The sequence below is a fragment of the Mustelus asterias genome, chromosome 4 (assembly GCF_964213995.1).
Source record: "Mustelus asterias chromosome 4, sMusAst1.hap1.1, whole genome shotgun sequence".
NCBI lineage: Eukaryota > Metazoa > Chordata > Chondrichthyes > Carcharhiniformes > Triakidae > Mustelus > Mustelus asterias.
In genome coordinates this window covers 146,967,979-146,984,777 of record NC_135804.1, presented here as the reverse complement: position 1 = coordinate 146,984,777, position 16,799 = coordinate 146,967,979, and the positions used below count along the sequence as shown (strand labels likewise).

At 40.2% G+C, this 16,799-nt stretch overlaps 1 protein-coding gene across 9 annotated transcripts in view; it reads left to right on the top strand.

The window, feature by feature from the left end:
• Window positions 1-16,799, top strand: part of atrx (ATRX chromatin remodeler) — a 178,298-nt gene that overhangs the window by 42,917 nt on the left and 118,582 nt on the right. For 8 of the 9 annotated variants that reach the window (XM_078211911.1, XM_078211909.1, XM_078211912.1 and 5 more), the window contains 5 exons: window positions 2,659-2,789; window positions 3,456-3,572; window positions 4,917-5,026; window positions 6,353-6,420; window positions 14,102-16,710. In XM_078211911.1, coding sequence (XP_078068037.1) covers window positions 2,659-2,789; window positions 3,456-3,572; window positions 4,917-5,026; window positions 6,353-6,420; window positions 14,102-16,710 — 3,035 coding nt within the window. Of the gene's footprint in view, window positions 1-1,332; window positions 1,443-2,658; window positions 2,790-3,455; window positions 3,573-4,916; window positions 5,027-6,352; window positions 6,421-14,101; window positions 16,711-16,799 lie in introns of those variants that run through there. The other variant, XM_078211914.1, reaches the window with a different exon arrangement.

The following is a 16,799-nucleotide window of genomic DNA, read 5'->3' as shown; positions in this document are numbered from 1 at the left end:
GAGGTTAAACCCAAACAGACGGAGGTTAAACCCAAACAGACGGAGGTTAAACCCAAACAGACGGAGGTTAAACCCAAACAGACGGAGGTTAAACCCAAACAGACGGAGGTTAAACCCAAACAGACGGAGGTTAAACCCAAACAGACGGGAACCTTAATTGATGGATCCTAATTGTTGTTTTTTAGAAACAGGAGGACAGTTACTGAACACATTCAGTCAGCTTGTGTATTTTTAATGCAAATAATAAAACGTTTATTAAACCAAAAAGCGACCCACATTGTATTAGAAAGATTTTAAGACAAATACGAGAGTCAAATCACATTATTCCCTCAACTTAATTATATATTTTATAGATGCATTCCAATTTGTAACAATTACACAATTTAGAAGATCAATCTTGTACATCAGAGTAAGTACATGTGAACTGTAGATACACATCACGTTCCATAATCAAGTGATGGGTGTCAGAAGTAGATTCTATGGCTTTCTCATCATCCGTCCAGACACTTGTCACATGATGAGTCAGTCGTTTCACTGAAACTCTCGTCTTTCTCACGCTCAAAGAACTTACCTTGGAATTCTCTCATTGTTTTCACTTGGGTGCCTTCCACAAGGATCCACCTCCAGGGTTTCAATCTTTTCTGCATAGGAGACTGTTAAATAAGTTAAGTGCCCATGGTGTTAAGGGTGCGTTCCTGTCATGGATAGAGGATTGGCTGATTGGTAAAAGGCAGAGACAGTGGGGATAAAGGGGTCTTTTTCAGGATGGCAGCCGCTGACTAGTGTGTCTGGTCAGTGCTGGGACCCCAACTTTTCACAATATACATTAAAGATTTGGAGGAAGGAACTGAAGGCACTTAAGTTTGCGGATGATACAAACTTAGCAAAGTGCATAACCTCTCACTTTTCAAATTGTATTCCATTTACCACTTCTTTGCCCACTCTCCTAACCTGTCCAAGTCCTTCTGCAGCCCCCCTGCTTCCTCAAGTATTGTAGTATTTGTATATTTGTACTATATTGAAGTATTTGGGACCTGCTCTCTGTGCCCCTGCTGTATCCTCTTCCCTTGGATCCCATCTCTACTGGCACTCCTCTTCTAGGTTGCTGTTTCACATCCCGCAGAGGTGGTTTCCAATTGAAAAATTCAAAAACGAAGCATGCATGTGTGTAGGGCTTTTTTTCAGCCTGGAAATTCAAAAATGCACCAACTGCGCATGTGCGGCCATTCTCTGCCAGTGTGTGTGCAGAGAGCAGAGGCCTGCTGGGACCTCTGGTTCTGCATCTTCAATCTCCAATTTAAAGTGTTTTTTTTCCTTTGTGCTTCACCACAGAAGAAATTTTGATAGAAGTTCCTTAAAAGAGACAGCTGAAGTTGAAACTCAGAATTGAAGGCAAATTATTGACCTTTATTTGCAAATAATTGGAGAACAGGAGATAACAAGTGAGTGCTCAAGTTGACAGAATGTGAGTAGTGGTCTCCCATGACAGTGCAGTTTGAATTCTTCACTGTATTCATTAAAAGCTTGGATGAAGGGGAGGGCAAACTGCATCTACAGTTATCAATGAGAGAGGTAGAAGTACTCTAAGCTGTTGATGGAAGCATTAGGTTAAGCAGTCTTGGGTTAGTAGAATTAATGGGCAAATGGATTTCGCTATAGGCAGATGTGAAATCATCCACTTGGACCTAAACAGCATAGAATGGTGTACTTTCTAATTGGTGGAAAGCTAGTGGAGGTCCAAAGCACTTCAGAGTCCAGGTACATTGATCATCAAAACATTATGAATAGGTACATAAAATAATCAGGCGAATGAAATGCTGGCGTTATAACCAGAGGACTTGAATACAAAATGGTGAAATGATATAGCAACGCTTACATCACTTCAAAGTCATTGAGCAGTTTTGGATGCCCCACCTTGGGAAGGATGTATTGACCTTGGATGGAGTGCTGGAACTCAAAGGCTTAAGTTAGGAAAGATTTAACAAACTCAAGTTGTATCACCTGGGATTTAGAAAATTGTGGGGATGATTTGATTGAAAATTTTAAGCTATTAAGGGGCACATGGGAGATATTGGGGATTCTTGGACGAGGGCATGATCTATAAAAATTGGAGCCAGAGCTTTCAGGAGTAAAATTGGAAACCCTTGTACATATAAAGGATGGAGGAAGTTTGGAACTCTCTTCTGCAAATGCCAATTGATACTAAATCAGTTGTTAAATTTAAAGCTGACCGATTATTATAAACTATTCAAAGAGGGGCAAAGCCCCGAGTTTGGTGAACTCGAGCAGCAGAATAGCCCACTACTGTTCATTTCATCCTATGTTCCTTGGGTTAGGGAATGGAAAATTAGCCAGGTTTTCTGCTCCTAAAATGTGTGAATGCATGTCAGCTGAGAACAGGTTCGGCTTGACCACAATGTACTCAATGGTATGCTCTAAATTTGCATAAGAATAGCCACTTGCTTGGAGAGCTATGGGCATCTGTGAAAACAAAATCCAACAAAGATGTTGGAAAGAGATATTTTGGGAAATGCATGGAGATGCTAGAAATGTCATCACTATACTGTCAGTAACTGTCAAAACATGATGCTATCATACTTTATTACAATGAGAAATTTTACAAAGGTCGAACATTGTTTAATTTGGTTTTGATTGTAGGAAGCCCACGTTTGTGACAAAACACGTTGTATCGGATGATGAAATGTCAAATGAGAATGCTTCTGATTGTGAAAAATTGACTTCAAAGATTGAGGACACAAACGATTTAGATGTGAATAGTTTGCCTAAGGGTAGGTAAAGCAAAAAAAAATTACTTCTACCTATTTCTTTTAAAAAATAGTAAATACTGTAACTAAATACAGAGCTGTAATTCTTTAATTGAGTCCAAACATGCGGTTTTGAAAATGTTATCTTTTTAGATGATAAAATATTATTTGTTCTATAAATGAAGGCTGCTATAATATCTAGCAGTGAAGTTGTAGAATGCTGCAAATGCACTCTAAACTGCAGAGACTACTTTAAGGAACAAAATAATGCTAGCTACAGTGCATCATGTGTTGACATGATGGGTACTAAGAACAAGTGCGTAGGTTTGTTTATATCCGGGTGCTCTTTTGATGTACAAGCGAGCAGAATTTTGGTGCTCTAATCTATGCCTTCAATTAGTGCAATACAATTTTACTTTGTGCTGAAGTATTGGTTTTTAATTGTGTCAGAATGGAGGTTTGGAACCCAGGCACTGTTCACTGGCAGGAAATATCAAAAGAATAGTTCATTGTCGCTGCCTGTAATGCTACTGTATGGAGCTGGTTCAGTGCCGTACCGACATTCAGCAAAGTCATTGGCTCCTGCAATCTCCCGAAAAGAGAATGCAATATTAGATTTCACATTTTTTTGTAAACCATTAAAATTTGGTATACAAAGTATAATTTGAAAATCTTCCTCAACTTTTTTAGGCACAATAGTTGTACAGCCCGAACCAGTATGGAATGAAGACAAAGATAATTTTCGAGGACCTGAGTTTAGAAGTAAAAATCCCAAGAACAAAATGGAAACAACTAAGAAACGTGGAGGTGGGCAAATTGCTTTGCATTTGTTAATCAAATTCCTAATTGTATTGTAAAGCTTCACAGCAGGTGACAATAAATTTAGCCAATCGGGATGGTGCTAAAGAGCGATTGGTTTTAATTGAGAATTTTTTCTAATTGTGCAAATACAGGAAGTGCTATAAAGTCTTAATTTGTTTTAGCACCTAGACATTTGAGTGTTGTCAAGAACATAAGATCGTTCGTAGGCCATTTATCTTTAAAGCATGTTCTACCAACGAGGTAATAGTTGATCTGTATCTCATTTCCATCTGCCGCAATAGCTCCATATCCTGATATGAATGGCTCGCAAAAATCGACCTTGGATTTAAAATTAATTGAGCTAGATGCTACTGCTATTTGTGGGAGAGAATTCCACATCTCAACCACCCTTTGTGAAGAAGTGTTTTCCAATTTGTGACTGACTGTCTCCCTCTTTTGTCAGCCCTTTTCATTCCTTTCAAGATCCAAAAGCCCCTCATCATGCCACTCTTGACCACCTTTGTTCTGGGGTATGCAAGCTTAAATATTTATTCCCTCAATCTTTCAAGGTCAAATATATCCTTTCTGAGGTATGGTTTACAGTACTCATTGTTCTCTAACTGGTGCCTTATATGGCTGTAACAGAGCTTCCTCTCCCATAATATTCTAGCCCTCTGGTTATAAAGGCTAACATTCCATCAGCTGTCTTGATTTATTTTTGTTCCTGATTGTTACGCTTCAGTAATCTTTGTATATAGACCTCCCCCTAAGTCACTTAGAACCATTACTCTACTTGCCTTTGCACCATTTAAATAATACTTGGACCTATCCTTATCTGGTCCAACATGGATGATTTCACACTTAACCTGTGTTGAAATCTCTGTTAGGTCTAAATTTCTTTACTATCTCACTGTCTCAATGAGCAGCTGTACCTTGTTTAGTTCTAGCATTTCAGTATGACGCTAATCAAAAATAATTATATGGAAAAATAGTTTTACTCTGACCTTGTATTAAAATATATAACCCATGTTTGCTTTGGTATCACTTGCATGTATTTCTAAATACAACATGGGATCCAAACTGGAGTCTTTCAGTGGCACCATGCATCATCATCCAATCTGGGATTATGATGATCAGCACAACCTGAGCTGTTTATTAGCACTGTATGAATCCAATTGCGGGAAGCTTACAATGAATATTTATATTTGAAGTCAGAGATCAATCCAATCAAAGGGGTAGAGCACATTCTGTGCAGCTAGATTGCATTTAAATTCTAGTAGTGTACTTGAACTCTTTTTAGCAACCATAATGAAACAATGAGCAAATTTATAATTTGTTTTTTTTTGACAGATGAGAATCTACATGGAATAGTCAGCTGCACTGCTTGTGGGCAGCAAGTAAACCATTTTCACAAGGATTCAGTCCAGAGGCATCCAGCACTGAAAGTTCTCATTTGTCGGGTATGAGCTGTTTGTTTTCTGTTAAAGTTACACTCTGCTCCACTGGAAGAGCAGGATGTGTTGCTATTTGTGACAACATGATTGAGCATTTACAAGAAGCATTTCTTATATATCACCTTTAACATAATAAGACCCAGGGCACTTAAAAGAGCTTTATAAGCAAAATTTGACACCAGGAGATATTGGGCATTAGCCAGATAGCTAAGTTTTAAGCACTCTCTTGTAAGGAGGGAGAGAAGCAAAGGTTTAGGTAGTGAATTCCAGAGCTTTGGGGCTTAGTTATTTGAAGGAATGGTGGCACAATTAAAATCAGGTGTTTGAGGCTGGTTTTGGACGAGTGTAGGTAACTCAAGGTGCATGAGGCTGGAGGGATTATAGATAGGGAAGTGTATGACCAAAATGGACTTGAAAACAAAAATCAGAATTTTAAAATAGAGACAAAGTGATGAGTCAGTTGCCAAATAAGTGTGGGGGTGGGGTGCAAGGAGGATGCTGATGATCTGAATGTCCCCAGTGTACAAAAGCAAGACTGGAACAAGAAACAACAGCTGCGATGTTACAAACAATGACACCATTACACTATGACTGGACCAGGGATAAGAAGTGGAAGGGTAAATGAAGGGTTGATGCACGTTAAACTATAAAAATAACTTCAGTACAAAGATAATTAAAAGATGAAAGTTAAGAAAATCCATTAAAGGGTCCAATCTGAGTAATTTTTGCCTCCCAATCCAGTCAGATACAATCATAATTATTTGACTCAAGACTGGTTAAAACCTGAATTTGTAGATCATTTTTAATTGTAAAGCAAGGCTAGTGGGTAGGAACTGTGTCCAGGAGCGAGGTTACAATTTTTTGCTGCATCCTGGACTAAAGAGATCCTGATTCTGTATATTGTTTATACTGTAAGGGTTTAGAGCTTCCAACAGGGTGATAATAGGCTTGTGTGAGCTGGAATAGAGTCACTAATGGCTGCTCACTTTAACAGTGGAAGATTCTATTTCGACTGCTTCTAGAATGATGAATTCCAAATGCTGCCAGTGACAATACTGCATCTTTGGATATGTTAGAAACATTTTTTATCATGTTATAAACATTTCTGGCTTTGTTCACTATTAAATTGGTGAAAAAATATGTCTTTTACAGGTGCTTGTTATTTCTTTGTAAGAACAGCAGGTCCGAGGCTTGCCATGCTGATTCAATATGATTGGGGATGCTAACCATTAATTTAAATATTTTAATATTATTCAGGCATGGTTGTGTGTGTTACAGAAATCAATTCTCTGCTCCCTTACTGATTCCTAATGTATTTCTCTGATTTTACAGAGTTGCCATAAGTACTATATGAGTGATGATATTAGTCGAGATGCAGATGGTATGGATGAGCAATGCAGGTAGGTAGTCTCTTTTTTTGTTACTTTGTTGAATTTGCACTTCACCCTTGTACCTAAAATTATCTGACAGGAGTGTTAATTCAGTTTAAAAATTGGTATCAGTATTATAAAAACTCAAATGATTTAAGTGCCAAAAACTCTCCCTTTTTTGGCAAGTTCAAAAATAAATATAAGCTCAAATATGATTGATTTTGTTTGAACTTTAAGGGTCCGATAGTTAGGGCTCAGGCTGTACATGGTTCAGTGGTAGTTATTTGAAACGTTTGGCTGATTAATTTTTGGACTTTGAGGAGGAAAGCGTGAGTCTTGTTGAGATGGATTCTCCCAACGTTTTTACAGTTTTGACAAGCAGCTGGATGTCCTGTGAGTATTTGCCATGCAAGTGCACTTGTCAGCAAATAAGACTTCAGTGAGTAGCTGTTCAATAACCCTTGTGCTGTTTCAGGTTGCTGCCTGTCCTGAACTGAATCTGTACTCCTATGTGGTGAAAAGAGTGGCTGAAAAGTAGATAGCAAACAGAGCTGGTGCCATTGAGTAGCCTTATTGGTGCCATTAGTGACAGGAAAATCATTCTGCAGCAGGTCATCATAAGATGAGTAGAAGAACTTTTCAGGGCAAAGATATTTGTACAGCATCTTCCACAGGTTTCACGGTTTACTGAGTCAAAGGCCTTGCTCGGGTGGGCGAGCATTGTATAAGGTGTTTATTCTGCCTGTGGGGTGGGTGTGAGAGTTTGATATGCTGCAAAGTTCACGATGGTTCCTTGATCCATTGCGAAAGCCACACTCTGATTCTGGCCAAAAGCCACACTCTGATTCTGACTACATTGAGTTTTTTGAAAATAATCCTTATAAGAATTTGCCCCACTGAGGAGTGAAATGAAATACCACGATGATTATCACAGATGAATTTACTTCTCTTCTGTTTCCTAACCATTTGAATTCCTCAATTCTTGAATACTTGAAGTGGAATACCATCAGCCCTTGGCTTGAGCTGGATTGAGGACAAACTCATCCAGAGTGTGATGCTGTAGAATTGATTCAGTGGTGTTGCACACTGGATTTGTAGTTGTTCGGTAATATAGAGCTTGAGTATTGTTCGAATAAAAGAGACATGCTGTCAAAGCTTTTTGTCTTGCAATTATCAAAATAATACCAACAATAAAGGGAACAATTTATACTGCATGAGAAGAGTGCTAGTTGGTTGGCAAGTGGGCTCTGATAGAGGTATTGCCATGGAGAGTAAATTGTTCCCTTTACTGTTGGCATTCTTGCAAAGTATCCTGATGAGTGCAAGATGAAAAACTTTGACAGCTTGTCTCTTTTTCATGACATTGTTGATTCTTAGTTCAGGAAATTAATTGTTAAAGTGCTGTGCCCAACAAGACTATCTGGAGCCTGTTCTTTAGGAGCTGATTGCTGAGTTAATGAGTATCCTGCAGTTGGTTTTGGAATCCTGGATAGGAGAGAGGACAGGAGATCTTGATAGAGAGACATCAGGTTCTGCTTATTGGCAGCTTCATGATGCTCTACAGCTTTGTTCTTCTACTGTAGCTTCTTCGTTTGGCTCCATGTATTTTGCTTATTGGTGTCTTAATTTTTACAGTTCATGGTTTTTTTTTGTTATTGCTAGGTATGCAAGATCAGTGCAATTCTGGAAGCTTGGCTTGGTTTTCTTGTGGAACCAATCTTGGTGCTTCTGTTTGAATCCAAGGACCTCAGATGCTGTACTATTAGTGACATCTCTTAACTTCTTCCAAGAATCTTCAATGTTTGTTATCTTCAGGGATACCAGAAAGTTGGCCCAGATCTTACGTAGTTATATGAATTTTTTTCTGTGGTTGAATGTGTTGTAGCACTTCGGGTGTGATCTTCAAGATCATGATGTTCCTGATAAGCTGACCAACATACTCTAAGGCAGTAGGTAAAATGCACTTTCTTGAAGCCTGTCATACAGTAATGTAGTCCATGTGCCGATGTTTAGATTTGAGGTGCATCCATGTTGTTTTCAGTTTATTGGCTTGTTGGAAGATTGTGAGATGGTTAGATCAGGCTGTCTGCACTTAAAAGAAGCTAGCCATTTGATCCTGATAAAAGAGCTGGAGCAGCAAACAGAGTGATGTTTAATTTCAGGTGTGTGAGGATGCTAGGAGAGAATATGTGCAATTGTATGTATGCAAAAGGAAGGAATGTTCAGACGAGCACGCTGCAGTTGTATTTGTTTAACGAGAGGAGGGAAATGATTGCAAAAGATAAACCTTGGAGTCTGCAATTAGCGAATGTTCTTTTGTATCTTCAGGTATAGGTGTGTTTTTCAAATTTTGGGTGCTTTTTAGCTTTGCCACAAGTGCTTGGCATGAAAAGAGGAAGTTGAGTTTGGAAGAAGCTGTGGCAATTTGGGAATTCAATTCGGGGTTAGTGGCGGTAGACCAAGATTGTGAAAAAAATACTGGGCTATGGTTTGAGTCGTCATAACCTGGTATTAGCAATAAAGTGGAAAAAAATTCTCATTTAAAAATGGGAAGAAATGAGCTTTTCATAACCCTGGAGGAGGTTAAGATGTTAGTTCAGCAATTGAGGAGTAGGAGGAATGGATGTGTGCTGAAATTCTAGGTGACGTGTAATCGACCAAAACTCTGGGTAGGATTCAATGATTAATGGAACAGGTCATCAATATGACCAAGAAATGCAGGAAGGAAAAAGCCTCGGAAGCCCTTATTGGAAGAAAGCCAAAAAATGAGTCATTAATCACAGCAAAGCTAGAATCTCAAATGAAAGGTGTCAATGAAGATAGGTTGGTAGCAGATGATGAGGTGCATCGTTGTGGATCATTAATGTTATTATTTGAATGGTAGTGGTTAAAATGCTAATGGAGGTAGCTTTAAACATGTAATTGATTATACACCATTTGAACTTTCATTACACTTTACCAATCAAATGTACTGAAGCTGGCAAGTTCACAGTAAATTTGATTGTGTTTGTATTATTCAGGAGCTGCCTTTTGCATTTGGTTCAGCTGCAAACCATAAAGGCCAGAAAATTGTATATGATTTTCCAGTTTCTGGGCATCTGGTTAACACCAGGGGTGTTTGTGAAATTGATTGTAGTGGTGCTGAGCTCTAGATTAACAAGAACACTGCCACTCACCATGGGACCAAACCCCAACAAATGTCATAAGAACAGAGAATGCTGGAATAACTCAGCAGGTCTGATAGCATCTGTAAAGTTTGAAGTTTGTTTATTAGTGTCACAAGTATCTTGCATTAACAAGCAATGAAGTTTACTGTGAAAATCCCCTAGTCACCACACTCCGTCGCCTGTTTGGGTACACTGAGGGGGAACTTAGCATGGCCAATGCACCTAACCAGCACGTCTTTCTGACTGGGAGCAAACCGGAGCACCCGGAGGAAACCCACGCAGACATGGGGAGAACATACAAACTCCACACACTGACCTAACCCAGAACCTGGGTTCCTTGCGCTACGTGTCAGCAGTGCCACCGTATCGCCTGTTGGTAGAGAAAGCAGAATTAACATTTTGAGTCCATTAACTCCATTAGCGTTAACCCTGTTTTCTATTCTGACCGATGCTCCCAGACTTGCTTAGATTTTTCAGCATTCTCTGTTCTTGTTTCAAATTCCAGCATCCATAGTATTTTCCTTAATGAGGCAGATGTCAGAGAAGAAAATTGTGATTTTGGATGGAGGAAAGAGGAGCGGCAGGGAGAGAAAGCATGAATCCTTTATTCTGACTAGATTGAAATCAATCAAGTTCTGAACTTGTGAAACATAGAAGGATAATTCAGTTTTTATTGGGGAGGCTCAAGTTGTTACAAAAGCAGAGGGCCTTTAATTTCCACTTGTGTTTTTTTTGCTGTACCTGTAATTTAGCTGAAATGAGAGTAAGTGACACATTTGTTCACAAAACTTAAATGCAATTTATGTTCATCATGATTTGTGCTAGTTTAAAAAAAATACTCAGGTCATGCCTGCAAGGTGAATTAATCGCCCACCATTGGTAATTTGCACTAATTACACTTGTTTGTGGGCTTTAAGTCTTGAGGAGAGTACATATTACAGAGAAGGAGGTGCTGGAAGTCTTAAAGCGCATCAAGGTAGATAAATCCCTGGGACCTGATGAAGTGTATCCCAGGACATTGTGGGAGGCGAGGGAGGAAATTGGGGGTCTCCTAGCAGAGATATTTGAATCATCAATAATCACAGGTAAGGTGCCTGAAGATTGGAGGGTGGCAAATGTTATGCCTTTGTTTAAGAAGGGCTGCAGGGAAAAGCCTGGGAACTACAGGCCAGTGAGCCTCACATCTGTGGTGGGTAAGTTGTTGGAAGGTATTTTGAGAGACAGAATCTACAGGCATTTAGAGATGCAAGGACTGGTTAGGGACAGTCAGCATGGCTGAGTGGAAAATCATGTCTCTCAAATTTGATTGAGTTTTTTTGAAAGGGTAACGAAGAAGGTAGATGAGGGCAGTGCAGTTGATGTTGTCTACATGGACTTTAGTAAGACCTTTGACAAGGTACCGCATGGTAGGTTGTTGCATAAGGTTAAATCTCACGGGATCCAGGGTGAGGTAGCTAAATGGATACAAAACTGGCTTGATGACAATGTGGAGATGCCGGCATTGCACTGGGGTAAACACAAGAAGTCTCAACAGGTTAAAGTCCAACAGGTTTATTTGATAGCACAGGCCACTAGCTTTCGGAGAGCTGCTCCATCAGGTGAGTGGGAGTTCTGTTCACAAACAGGGTATATAAAGACACAAACTCAATTTACAAAATAATGGTTGGAATGCGAGTCTTTACAGGTAATCGTCTTAAAGGTACAGACAATGTGAGTGGAGAGAGGGCCAAGCACAGGTTAAAGAGGTATGTATTGTCTCCAGCCAGGACAGTTAGTGAGATTTTACAAGTCCAGGTAAGTCGTGGGGGGTTCCAGATCCCGGTTGAGGCCATCCTCGTGTGCGGAATTTGGCTATCAGCCAAGAACGGCCTCAACCGGGATCTTGGGTTCATGTCACACTATCTGCAACCCCCACGACTTGCCTGGGCTTGCAAAATCTCACTAACTGCCCTGGCTGGAGATAATACACATCTCTTTAACCTGTGCTTAACCCTCTCTCCACTCACATTGTCTGTACCTTTAAGACTTGATTACCTGTAAAAACTCGCATTCCAACCATTATTTTGTAAATTGAGTTTGTGTCTTTATATGCCCTGTTTGTGAATAGAACTCCCACTCACCTGATGAAGGGGCAGCACTCCGAAAGCTAGTGGCTTGTGCTACCAAATAAACCTGTCGGACTTTAACCTGGTGTTGTGAGACGTCTTGATGACAGAAGCCAGAGGGTAGTTGTAGAGGGTTGTTTTTCAAACTGGAGACCTGTGACCAGCGGTGTGCCTCAGGGATCAGTGCTGGGCCCACTGTTATTTGTCATTTATATTAATGATTTGGATGAGAATGTAGGAGGCATGGTTAGTAAGTTTGCAGATGACACCAAGATTGGTGGCATAATGGACAGTGAAGAAGGTTATCTCCGATTGCAACGGGATTTTGATCAATTGGGCCAGTGGGCTGACGAACGGCAGATGAAGTTTAATTTAGATAAATGCAAGGTGATGCATTTTGGTAGATTGAACCAGGGCAGGACTTACTCAGTTAATGGTAGGGCGTTAGGGAGAGTTACAGAACAAAGAGATCTCTGGGTACATGTTCATAGCTCCTTGAAAGTGGAGTCATAGTTGGACAGAGTGGTGAAGAAGGCATTTGGCATGCTTGGTTTCATCGGTCAGATCACTGAATACAGGAGTTGGGACATCTTGTTGAAGTTGTACAATACATTGGTAAGGCCACACTTGGAATACTGTGTACAGTTCTGGTCACCCTATTATAGAAAGGATAATATGAAACTAGAAAGAGTGCAGAAAAGATTTACTAGGATGCTACTGGGACTTGATGGATTTTGAGTTATAAGGAGAGGCTGGATAGACTGGGACTTTGTTCTCTGGAGCGTAGAAGGCAGAGGGGTGATCTTATAGAGGTCTATAAAATAATGAGGGGCGTAGATCAGTAGATAGTCAATATCTTTTCCCAACGGTAGGGAGTTTAAAACTAGAGGGCATGGGTTTAAGGTGAGAAGGGAGAGATACAACTGTCCAGAGTGGCAATGTTTTTTCACTCGGAGGATGGTGAGTGTCTGAAACAAGCTGCCAGAGGTAATAGTAGAGGCAGGTACAATTTTGTCTTCTAAAAAGCGTTTAGACGGTTACATGGGTGAGATGGGTATCGAGGGATATGGGCCAAATGCAGACAATTGGGACTAGTTTAGGGGTTTAAAATAAAAGGCAGCATGGGCAAGTTGGGCCGAAGGGCCTGTTTCCATGCTGTAAACCTCTGACTCTTAAATCAAGCTGGTTCCTTTGGGTGCAATGATCCTTGGATAACTTGGGAGCTTTGAAATGTGATTTTTGTAATTTACAGAAAAACAGCCTAATGTACTTCAGTATAACTTGAAATTAGTTTTGATTTATTCAATGGATGTGGGTGTTGCTGGCTGGGCCATTGTTCATTGTCCATCTCTAATTACCTTTGAGAAGGTGATGGTGAGCTGTCTATTAAACCGCTGCAGTCCAGGTGGTGTAGGTGCACCCACAGTGCTGTTACGGAGGGAGTTCCAGGATTTTGACCCAGCGACAATGAAGTCATGATGGTGAGTGGCTTGGAGGGGAACTTGCAGGTGGTAGTGTTCCCATGTGTCTGCTGCCCTCGTCTTTCTAGATGGCAGTGGTCGTGGGTTAGGAAGGTGCTGTTAAAAGAATCTTGGTGAGTTCCTGCAATGCACTTTGTAGATGGTAGACAGTGCTGTTACTGAGCGTGGTGGAGGGAATGAATGTTTGTGGAAGGAATGTCAATCAAATAGGCTGCTTTTGTCCTGGATGGTGTCGAGCTTCTTGTGGTGTTGGCACGACACTCCTCTAGGTGAGGGGAAGAGTATTCGATCATACTCCTGACTTGTGCCTTGTAGATAGTGGACAGGCTTTGGAGAATCAGGAGGGAGTTAGTTCCCGCAGGATTCCGATTCTCTGACATGTTCTTGTATTTATAGTATTTATATAACTAATCCAGTTGAGTTTCTGGTTATCCCCAGGATGTTAGGGGATTCAGTGACGGTCATGCGATTGAATATCAAGGGACAGTAATTTACAAGTGGGTTACTCGTGGCGGGTTGACTGTCATTAAACATTTTTTTTGAAATGCACCAATTTTCAGCTGCGCTAATCAGACTTCTGAGTTGCCACTTGAAAATTTTTGAAGCCGCGATCACTTTGCAGAATTGACAATTTCATCCAAAGTGAAAAGTCTACTTTGTGTTTAAGGCTGTGGATGTCTAAGTTATCTCAAAGAAATGATAATGCTGGCCTGTGGGGAATGTTGTGCTGTGATGACTTTCTTAGTACTCCACCCTTGGAGAAAGCAGTTTAAATCAGGACAGATAATATGTTAACGGGAATTCAATTGCAGTACTGTATAGAAGGTGTGGGCATGTTCCTGAGGCACTACCCTGTCTGATTTTTGGACCTCCAGCAAAGAGTCATGGCTATTACTTTTCTGATGTGCAGCCTGTTTTTAAAAAAAATTCTGATCTTCATACTTGCTCTTTATTACAGATGGTGTGCTGAAGGTGGAAATCTAATTTGTTGTGATTTTTGTCACAATGCATTTTGCAAAAGTTGCATATTGCGAAACCTGGGTAGGAAGGAACTATCCAATATTATGGATGAAAACAAAAAGTGGTACTGCTATGTATGCAATCCAGAGCCTTTACTGGATTTGGTCACTGCATGTGACAGTGTATTTGAATGTCTTGATCAGCTGTGGCAACAAAACAGAAAGAGGAAAGACTTTGATAAATTTAAATTGGACAGTGATAAATGCAAATCTCCAGGTCCTCATGACAGTGACAAGTCTGTGGACCATGAGTATAAAAATACTCGAAGAATTTCCAGTAAAGATTGTAATGGACAGGATACTGATGTAAGTTCATTAACAGCTCTTTCTCCAGGCTCGGGAAACGTTGTATATTCTTATAAGGCATTAAAAGTGCCGAAAGAAATTCTGAAGAAGGCTCGCAAACTAATTGATACAACAGCCAACTTGAATATTAGTTTTGTTAATTTTCTGAAACAAAAAGATTTGAATGAGTCAGAGTTCAGTGTAAACATGAGACAGTTGAAAGCTTTTAAGTCTGTCCTCGGAGATCTGAAGAAAGTTCATCTTGCATTGGAAGAAGTTGTCGATAAAGAGATTCAGGACTTGGAAATGGAACAAAATAAGAAACATCCTAAATCATCACAAGAATGTGTTAAAAAATCTGAGGTACTGGATTCTGCCAACAATGAGAATTATTTATTACGCGATGAGACAATTGCAGAAAACTCCGTTGCAGCTGAAGAGGAATCTGATCAGATGGAAATGACGACAGTTTCAAATGAACCGGACAAGACTGCTGAAGAACAAGAAATCATGTCCGTTGAACAAACTGATCCATTAGTATTGGATTCAGGAATGCTCGGGGCTGAAACCGATTGTACATCAAATGATGATTTGCTGGTCAAAAATGAAGAAGCTGTTGCTAATAGCGAAAGCACAGGCCTTGAACTAGAATCTGCGATGGCGGAAACAACATTGCTTAATAGCTTAGATGAAGCTTTGGATATGGGATCTGTTTCGTCATTGACTGAAGGTCTGTTTGGAGTAACTGACACATTGCTACCAGATCTGATTACAGTGGATAACTCTGCAAGCAATAGCACACTTTTAGATACTCCATCAGCTAAGGCACCTGCTGAAAGTCAGAATAATTCTACAAAATCCTCAGAGGTCGATTCGGATTCTAGTGTTAAGTCTTCAACAAAAATAAAACTGACCCCAGTTTCACTTAAAAAATCCAAGAAAACTACACCAGGTAGGAAGAAACTGTTGAAGGATAGACAAGATGATGCTGTTGCTGAAGATGTGAACAGTGAGAGTGACGCTGCTGAAGCAGTGGCTAATGGGAGTGATGCCGGTGAGGCAGTGAATAATATGAGTGATGGAAACAAAGAACATACAGTGGAGTCTGATGTGGGCAGTGCTGACGACGACAATGATGAGGTTGGAGGCGATGACGATAATGCTGAGATTGGAAATGATACCCATGATGATGCAGGGGATGGGGAAGGAGCCAGTGCTACAGAGGATTCCATTAAAGGCAAGAAAAGTGTGGAAAGAGCTCAAAAAGGCAATGTAAAATCTTCAAAGAAAAGGAAGAAAAAATCTGAAGTAACTGAAGAAAACCTTGAAAATGAACCTGCAAATGACACATCAGTTTTGTCAGAAGACACTGATACCAGGCGATCACCTCGCATAAAAACTACACCCCTGCGGCGCCCTGGTGGGGCAGGAATTGTAAACTCCAGATCTGAAGAAGAGACAGATAGTACTGGTGGTGGCAAAAAACGTAGGAGATCGGAAAGGGACTCCAAAGGCAAAAGCAAAGACAAAGGAAAAGTAAAGACTGGCCGATCAAAAGTCAGCAAAGGTCTCAAGTCTGAGATGCAAGAATCTGATCCTGATAAGTCAGATGTGCCACATCAAGCTGATGTGCAATCTACCTCTGACTCTGATGAAATCCCTGAGGTACTGAAAAAGGCAGCAGTGAAGAGTGAAAGTTCATCTGATGTGGATAACAAAGATAGTGATACATCCCAAAAAATTATTAAAAGGACAAGTCTGTTTGGTCTGAGAAAGCGAATGCCTCAGGCTAGTAGTCTTAAACGGAAACGGAAATGCTCATCCTCGAGCTCAGATTTTGGTGGGAAGGAGAGAAAAAGAACTAGTAAAAGGATTAATGTCGCTAACAAAAAAAGACAACATCGTTCAGACTCTTCCAACTATGATTCTGACCTAGAAAAGGAAATAAAGAACTTGAGTAAAATTAGTACAGCTAAAAAGTCATCTTCGAAGAAATCAAAAAAACAGACAAAAAAGGAAGATAATGATTCATCCAAAGATGAGAAAGTTACCACAAATTCTGCTCCGGAAAAAACAGCAAAATTAAAACGGAAGAAACGCGCTGCGGAAAAAAAGCAAAGCTCCTCCTCTTCATCAGATGAAGCAGCTGAACAAGGGGACAAGCAGGACTTGCCCGAAGAAGGCAGCAGTGATGAACAAAAGATCCAGCCTATCACAGAAAACATTGTGCTTGCTACAGGATCAGGTTTTTGCCAATCATCAGGTATGTGTGCTTCTGTCTTGGTATTCTTCATGTATTCCTTTGGTCTTCTGTTTTCAAAGCATAGCCTTTTTGAGATTGGGGCTTTGTCA